At 41.0% G+C, this 8,959-nt stretch overlaps 1 protein-coding gene across 1 annotated transcript; it reads left to right on the top strand.

Moving 5' to 3' along the window:
• The first annotated feature begins 294 nt into the window (after positions 1-294).
• On the top strand, positions 295-7,738 carry mrps7 (mitochondrial ribosomal protein S7). The gene is made up of 5 exons (XM_080724235.1): positions 295-344; positions 4,909-5,100; positions 5,777-5,840; positions 5,940-6,107; positions 6,793-7,738. The coding sequence occupies exons 1-5, from the start codon at positions 301-303 to the stop codon at positions 7,012-7,014; spliced, it is 690 nt and encodes a 229-aa protein (XP_080580361.1). The 5' UTR covers positions 295-300; the 3' UTR covers positions 7,015-7,738.
• The last annotated feature ends 1,221 nt before the right edge of the window (positions 7,739-8,959 follow it).

Below are 8,959 nucleotides of genomic sequence, written 5' to 3'. Positions count from 1 at the left end.
GAGGAGTAGACTGTAGGAAAAACCGCAGATCTACAAGCTCACAATGCGTCGCGACGCGATGCATTGTGAGCGTGTAGATCGGCAGTTTTCAGGAGAGACCCCCTCCAGGCGTGTAATTTATTTTTTATTTTTATGTAAAGATAAATATATATTTACACGTCTGATATATTACACGTGGCAGTGGCATAACGTTTGGTATTACCTTGATTTTTAAATAATAATAGCAATGTTTTTGTTCTTTCCACTCAGGCATCTGATAGAGGTCCTAACGTGTGGGGTCCTGACAGGCACATTTCCAAGATGGCGGCCTCCATCACGGGTTTGTTAAAACCTTGGATTCCAAGGTAACTGTTCATAAAAACATGTTCTGGTTTAATATCTGATGACATAAGTTAATAATAACTATCATTATAAAACAGTTTAATGGTTCGTGCTGATTTGTGAACTGACGCAATGCTAATAGATGATGTAATATGAGTGTGTAACAGTAAACTGTATGTGTGCATAGTGTCTGTGGACTGGTTACTGATTAGGAAATTAACTACTACTAGTCCTTACCCGTTCAAAGATATGAGCTCCGAAATGATGTGCAGTGTGTGGGTTATGGGATGTGCACTGTGCACACGGTATATGAGGGATGGAAAGTAACTTTAACTGGTACTTGCATGATAATATGTAGGAGCATCAATGTAAGAAATACCCGTTTCGTTTAATGTGTGTGTGTGTGTGTGTGTGTGTGTGTGTGCAGCGGTTTGGACCGTGAGACCATCCGCAGAGTGGTCTGTGTTTCTTTTTGAGAGGGTCGGTCCGCCTGAAAAACGCGTTTTGGAACAAAACGGTTACGTTTTGCGCGTTTGTGACGCCCTCTACGGGTCGAATTGGAAATGCTTCTGGGGATTCGTTGAGTAAGCCACCCGCAACCTGTGGCAGAAATTCAGTGTTGACTCGACGTTTTGTTTGTGATTTATGGCTATTGTTTGCAAAACGGGCCCCTCCCGCTAACTTTGGAGGCCCGTTACGAACGAACGGTATGGACTATCAAAATATCCCTTGACTATGTTCATTGCATGGGTTCAGAGATCATGTGTACCCATTTTCGTGACATTTGAAGAAAATATGTAGGAAAAGGAGCAAAAAGTGTGTTTTGGAGAAAATTCAAAATGGCGGAAAATCTATCCTGACGCAAATGGGCGGGGCCTATATCGGGAGATGCGTATTGACCCAAGGAATCCAGGGAAAAAAGAATTTTAATGTTCCGACCTACGGTTCAAGAGTTACAGGCCGAAACGTAAAGTGGACTGTTATAGCGCCACCATGAGGCCAATTTGTGAAAGTGACAAACGGGCTTCACAGTTATGTCAGGTGTGTTCATATGCTAATGGTGATGCGATTTCAGATCAATTGCTCCAGCCACTGAGGAGAAACGCTGTTTCAGACACTCACTCAGACACTCACTCAGACATTTGGTGAATTATATGTTAGATAACTAGGGTGACCAGACGTCCCGTTTTACCCGGGACAGTCCCGTTTTCAAGCTGCGTGTCCCAGTGTCCCGACAAATATCTCTAAAACACTAATATGTCCCGGTTTTCAACATTCACTGCAAAATTGTCCCGGTTTTCACCAGAATTAAAATAATAGTAGCTGTTTTCAGTGGTTGTATAGACATTTATCATGTTCTTTTCATGAAAACATGCTCACCTAACCAATCAGAAAAAAGGAACAAATTCATTGCGTGTCTGAATTCAACACTGAGCCTGTTTGTCAATCACTCACTGCCTGTTTGCAACCCTGAGGTGCATGTGTGCGCGTGCACGAACGTTAGAGAATGGGCACGCGCGTGCGCGGTAACGTGCGCATTGCTTTTAGGGTCCCAGTTTTAGGCAACAGTGTTTTGCGTCCCGGTTTGAGTGGCTGGAAATATGGTCACCCTAACTATAACTATGTATTTATTTACAGTTACACTTTATATTGCCGTTTATAATACCGTTATTAAGATGTACTGCATTTTTAAAACTCCAATTCAATCACATTTGACAGCTTAAGATGCATTGCAGATTTAGATTATGAATACACAACTTAACATTAAGTGATGAATGGTGCATTGTTAATTGTTATAGGTTAAGCTGTCCAGCAGCAGCACATGAAGTCATTAAAATCAGACCCATGTTCAAATTGATGAACACATGATTAATCATTAATGTGTTACCAATGCATTAATTGTGGGCTCGCCTATAAGGCGAGCACACTTTAGATATTGTCATTATTTATCTATCAGGCAGGCAATCAGTAGACGGGATCTTCGGTTCCTTTCTACTCCTACATACTTAGTGAGAAAATGAAAATAAAAACATCAATGTGTTCAGTTTACAGTGGCGAAGTGTGCTATTATTTTTTATAGCAATCGGCCAAATGGTGGCGCTGTAGGAAGCCTTCGAAAGTGCGATCTTTGAACAGGTATAGCTCATGCTGTGTTATACATACAGCCATGAAACCTGTATACACTTATGCGTCTCCTCATGCCGAACAACTTTTACCCTCTAACTTTTGACCTCTGACCTTTAGGTCTCCCACAATTCGGAATTATATGAAAAACAGTAAAAATCTATCTCCTCCTGGGATTTTTGCGATACGCGCATGAAACTTTTTTCACATGAACTTTGGACCAATACGGTCAAACTGTCTGGTCGGATTTCTTTTAAAGTGAAACATTATTTTTTAATAATTCAATAAATATTGCGGTTTTATGCAAATTATTCTTCTGCCTCTAAATCATGCATGCAAAGTTACACGTTCATGGCATTTGGCAAAGATGTAGAGGGTTAGTCAAAGTATCACTAAAACCAATTTTATTCCAATCGGCCAAAGGGGGGCGCTATACAAAGCGTTTGAAAATTCAAATTTCAAACGGGCATAAGTCATGACTCGTTTCATTTGAAGACACGCAACTTGCTTACACGCGTGCTTTGACTCAAGCGGAAGACATCTGTGTCTTTGTTAAGTAAGCTCCGCCCTTACATTTTCCGCCATTTTGAGCAGTTTGTAAAACGCTTAAACACGCTTTTATTCTGGAATTTTCGCGTCATGTGCACAAAACTTTTTTTACATGAACTTTGGACCAATATCTAAAGATCTGTCGGATCGGATTTCTTTAAAATTGAAACATGCTTTTTTAAATAAATTTAATGAATATTGCAGTTTTATGCAAATTATTCTTCTGCCTCTAAATCATACATGCAAAGTAACATGTTCATGGCATTTGGCAAAGATGTAGAGTGTTAGTCCAAATATCACTAAAACCAATCTTACCCCAATTGGCCAAAGGGGGGCGCTATATCATTTTGAGCAGTTTGTGAAACGCTTAAACCCGTTAGGATTTTTTTTTGCAATTTGCATGAAACATTCTACACACAATCTAAGGACCTTTATCTAATATGCCTATGAAGTGCACACACACACAAAAAAAAAAAAAAAAATGAATATAGCTGCAAGCAGCGATAAAGTGGCCAAAGCCAAAAACACCTCAAATCATGAACAAAGCCTGCAATGTGCGTGAAATCTTGCAAGCACATTCCCAATAGGTCAAGGAACAGATACCACCCTTCTTACATTGGCCTGTTATAGCGCCACCAGCGGGTCAACTTTTGCACAACACATTTTTGGAACAAAATGGACCAATCTTTGACGTCAGTAACGTCAAAGAGAGCACTGCCTGCGATCTTGACGTTTTGTACTTTTATAGCCATTGTTTTCCGGCTTGAAGCGAGCCCACAATTGTTTCGAAGGAACAATATTTTTCTAGTGATTAATGCAGTTGTAACAGAGCTCACGGGCCGTTTCCTTTTCTACCGCTTTACTAATGACAATCCAATAACATGATTGGGAAATGGAACATTATGCTTAATGAGTACTTTTACATTTTGGCAACACACACACACACACACACACACACACACACACACACACACACACACACACACACACACACACACAGTTTATCAATGTATATATGTCCACACACAGGGACACAAATATTTTAGGGGCAGTAACAATTACATTCACAAACGTATGGATATGTCCTCAATCTCCTCATGATACAACACGCTTGACACTCAGCACTCCATGTGCACAAGTAGTGATGTGTAGGCGCCATGTATGGCAGCCTTTCTGCCTGGTCTTTGGTCATCCCAAGTTGTCTAAACCCCTCCAACAACCAGTCTGTGAGTATAATGTCCTAGGCTGGATCACCAGAGGAAACAAGGTTCTTGGTCTTGCACTGATGCTTGGTGTTAAAGCGCTCTCTGTAGTGTTGTTCCCATGGGCCGGAAATCCACCCATTGTTATTCTGACAGCGGACGGACATGCCGCTGGAAGGCTGCCAGGTCTATCTACCTCTTTTCCTGGTAGCTGTTCACGGGAGGGGCCGTCAGGTAGCGTCAGCTGCCTGTTGGTAGATTCTGTGAAAAGTGCCTTCTTGTATGCAAGCTACATAGTCCACAAAAGTGTTAAATGCATCCACTGCACCTACTTGTACTACATTGACGATGGTAGTTATAACGGAGCACATATTCAGTATAAACCTTATCCACCTCTTTCCGCGGGAGTTTGCTGGAGGCGACTGGAGATTATTTGGACCACACTTCCGGTTTAACAGCAGACATACAAGCTCACGTCGCGTCGCAGATGCAGCCTGTTGTGAGCTTGTAAATCACACTCGGCTGCGGCGCCGGAAGCTCGGTACAGCGTCTGCGCAATGCACTATGAGGCGTTGGAAACTTGTGGATATAAAAGCCTAGAAAAATGCTATCTAACTGGCATGTACTGTATGCTGGTCATTGAGGGTACATTCACCTATTCACACACGGACAGATCAACCACTATAAGACAGTTGATGTCTTGGTTTTGCAGGGTGCTGGTGGTGAGGTGGAGCAGGTATAATCCATACTACCTGGACCCAGAGGTGCGTAAGGAGCTGTTCAGCGTTCCAGAGACGGAGCTCAGTGCAGAGGAGAAGGAGCAGCGGGAACTGAAAGCTGTCCGACCCATAAAGGCAGCCAGCAACTCACAGTCCAGCTCCCCGTTCAACGACCCAGTCGTGAGGTACTGAACACGTGTCACCAGTCCTTAAAGAGTATAGTAATTCAATCCGGTAGTCCTAAAGTCATATTCATAAAAAAAGGCCTTCCAATGTATGTGGCTACGATGCGACCAAGTTTTGCCAAGTGATAAACTGAAAGAAAAGCAAATACTATAATAAAATAGCATCTGGTGGTTTCTTGAATACCAGAAACACTTCTGATAGTTTCATTATCTTGACAATATTGCATGTTAAATTGAGAGTATCTTAAACGTTTCATGTTTATTTGTAAGTTGTAAGTTTGGGCTTACATTTCATTCTAGATGGCATACAAAATGTACTTACAAACTTGTTTGATTAAGAAGAGCATACAGCTGTCATGAGATTTTATTTTGCTTTAATCCAACTGATCATCCTCTGTATCGCTACTTCGACCTCTTGCCATCGGGGCATAGATACAGAACCTTGACGTGGCACAAGGTACGGTTTAGCAGGAGTTTTGTCCCCTCAGCCAGTGCTGCACTAAACAATCTGCTAAGCAAGCGCCCCCGTCGCTAGGATGGTTTTCTGTGAATGGTGGGGACCTGATGTTCTGTTTTGTGATGTTTTGTGTGATATGGTTTTGTGTTGTGAAGACAAATTTCCCCTCGGGGACAATAAAGATTATTATTATAAACTGTTGTTTTGTTTTCTCCACAGTAAGTTCATCAACATGATGATGAAAGATGGAAACAAGATTCTTTCCAGAGACATCATGAATCAGGTAAGGGAACGTCGTAGATTGCGAGGAACCTGCTCTCCTCTGATCCTGTTAACATGCCAGCATCATCTACAATAACACCTCTTTGTCTCCCTCTGACAGACGTTGGAGAACATCAAGAGGAAACAGGTGGAGAAGTACCACAAGTCTCCCGAAGCCAAGAAGGAAGAGATCGAGTGTAATCCGTACACCATCTTCCACCAGGCCCTGGAAAACTGTAAGCCTGTCATCGGTCTGGCCACCATCCAGAAAGGAGGCAAGAACTATCAGGTCTGTGAGATAACACTTAACACAACACTTTTATATTTATATATTTAGGAGATTAGGTTTAGTCTTGCGCAGCCAGATGGCAGGCGATAAGAGATCATTCATCCCTGTGTCCAATAAAATGGATGCTGGATAGAATAAAATACCTTTTAGATTAGAGCACAAAGATCTGCATTCCAAATAGTTCCCATTAAGAGGATTTCACTTAACGCTGTAGCTTGAAATTTTTAGCAGCAAAGCCTATTGCTCCGATGTCGTCACATCATTGCATTCAATAAAATCCTCTTAATGGGAGCTATTTGGATCTTTTCTGCGCTAATCTACAACATCCATGTTGTAGTCTCTTGTAGACAAAATATATAATGGTGACATTCTAAATTCAATATAGATTGGTGGCTAAACAGTGCTAACAACACTGTGCACACTGATTTGAAAACAAATATCACCCTTCTGATTTGAAGGACTGCCCTAAATAGCGATCAATAGATTGATTGATCTTTATGACTTCTGCCAAAGCACCACAGTAAGGATGAAACAAGTGATAATTAACTAAAAACTTTGTTCTGGGCAATCTTTGCTGATATAGCAACATAAAGTTTTGCAGAAAACGGTTAGGATTTAGAAGATATTTGTAGAATTTGCTTCAGGTCTTAATGGGTCAATCGTGTCCCTCCTCCTCCTGCCTCAGGTGCCCATCCCTCTGACGGACAACAGACGTCGTTACCTGGCCATGAACTGGATGATCACGGAGTGCAGGAAGAACAAGCACCGACGCACGCTCATGTACGAGAAACTGTCCCAGGAGCTGCTGATGGCCTTCAACAAGGAAGGCAACGTGATCAAGAAGAAACACGAGCTGCACAAGATGGCCGAGGCCAACAGAGCGTACGCACACTATCGATGGTGGTAGTAGTAGATCTGCTTCAAGTGCCAAAGACACAAATTGCGAAAAAACTGAATCATGTGGATCTGGGATCCACATCATGGCAACGCCGAGCTCCAATGTGGATGACAAACTTCAAGTGACCAGCCTGTGACATCAGTCATCTATGACTATGACATATCTATGACATATGATTTCAGTCAAGCCAAGCCTTGTTGACTTCCATTATAAACTTTTACATTAAAATATTTCAAAAACATGACGTGGGTAAAGGTTAGGAGGTAATTATGGTGGTGTGCTATAGAGATGTGTTGTTGATCAGTGGAGTGGTTTGTGATATTATCTCTCTGGGCACAAAGACACACTCTTTCAGATTGCTCACCTCTGATGAGAAAAGCAATACAACCCACAGGTCTGAAGGAATGGTGTTAAGCACTTGGACTGGTTCCTCTCCAAACGGTCAGGGTAATTAATTGTCAACCACCGAGCAGCATGAGACAAATCAATAATGTTGCGTCTGAATCACATAATAATCAGTATGCTATTTGTCAACTATGCTTTTCATTGACAGTGTATTACACAATGAAAGTTTTAATTTGTACATACTGAGACCACACCGAATGTTAGGAAAGTGCACCATCTTGTGACAAAGCATAGGTACTACATAACATGTTCCCATTTCAACAGTGTATAGCAGTTAACATTGGTTTCTTCAATAGTCTTATTTGGCATAATAAATGTTGGTATGAAATTTCAGACAACCAAATGCCCATGTTCTAGACTCATTGTAAATAGTGAAGACTGTTGGTGAAATGACAATGTTGTAAAAGTTTGAGAGAAGTTAAATATTGGTGAATTAAGTTAACTGTAGACATCTTGTTGGGATCTAAAAAAAAAAGTACAAATGCAATAAATATATCGCACCAAATCATTCTTCAAACTCAAGATTTATTTAAACATCTTTTACATTCAGTGTACAATCCAACCATAGGAAGAAAACAAATGGAATTGACCTACTCTATGTACAGAAGGAATTCTACAAAATATATTCAACAGGCAGTTAGCACTGTGTCCTGTCACATCAGAACGTCCTTTGTGATCAGATTAATATAACCTACTTTTCCTTTAGGTTTGTTCATGTGATGGTCCTGCAAAAATAAACCTGGATTTTTACAACACGTGGTTTTCAACAGAACTATACTGGCCTTGCCCAGACTTCGTTTTCTTTTAGTAACCTTTCAGAACTCAATAATTAGTGTTTTCTCTTTTTCAACAAATATGCTGTGCTCACTGTGGAATTGGACCACCAATAAGCCCTATTTGCATCACAAACTCACTGGGAAACTCAGCCCAGTTCTAGTGCTCCTTATGCTGGCAGAAACATTTGCTCTAGTGTTAGTTTTATAATAAACACACACTTATTTTAATGATCAGTCGACGATTGTGTTATGGAATTGTGAACACTAGTTCCGGACTGTGTTGCTAAAAGTATACTACGTTGGTTCCTTCGATCCAACCATCTCACAAATGATTGATCATTAAAATAAACATGGATGTGAAAATGCACGTGGCACACACACCCATCGGCTGCCGTGTTAGAGTGGTCTGGTCAGATCGCTTTTCAACATTTCTAGATTTTCAAGTGGTCCCTGACACAGAAAAGCTTGAGAGCCAAATATAACCCAACATAACAAGGTTAACATTTCACAGCAAATCGTGGCTATGAGTTATTTTCTGTCCAAAAGCTCTCATTAGAGCTGTAAAAGGACCTTTCTTTCCCCTCCTGGTAACCATTTAACCCCAAGGCACGGCTTTGGTTTGGAATCATTAAAGCTGCCAAATGAGCCACAGAATAAAATAATAATAAAAGAATCAGCTACTGGTATGTGCTGGTGCTGGTGGAACAAAACACCCAGAGTAGACAACAGCTTTTATCAAATATAAAGTAATGGGCCCCATGTTTATACTGCAA

Source organism: Nannobrachium achirus (genome assembly GCF_963921795.1).
Source record: "Nannobrachium achirus genome assembly, chromosome: 4".
In the NCBI taxonomy this organism is placed as follows: Eukaryota; Metazoa; Chordata; class Actinopteri; order Myctophiformes; family Myctophidae; genus Nannobrachium; species Nannobrachium achirus.
Note: the sequence above shows the minus strand (reverse complement) of the source record. Positions and strands in the feature narration are given on the sequence as shown.

Excerpts from the sequence above, each read along its gene's own strand:
- mrps7 (XM_080724235.1), top strand. The coding sequence starts at position 301 with ATGGCGGCCTCCATCACGGGTTTGTTAAAACCTTGGATTCCAAG. Across the intron at positions 5,841-5,939 it reads CCAGAGACATCATGAATCAG|ACGTTGGAGAACATCAAGAG; the intron begins GTAAGGGAACGT and ends TCCCTCTGACAG. Across the intron at positions 6,108-6,792 it reads AAGGAGGCAAGAACTATCAG|GTGCCCATCCCTCTGACGGA; the intron begins GTCTGTGAGATA and ends CTCCTGCCTCAG.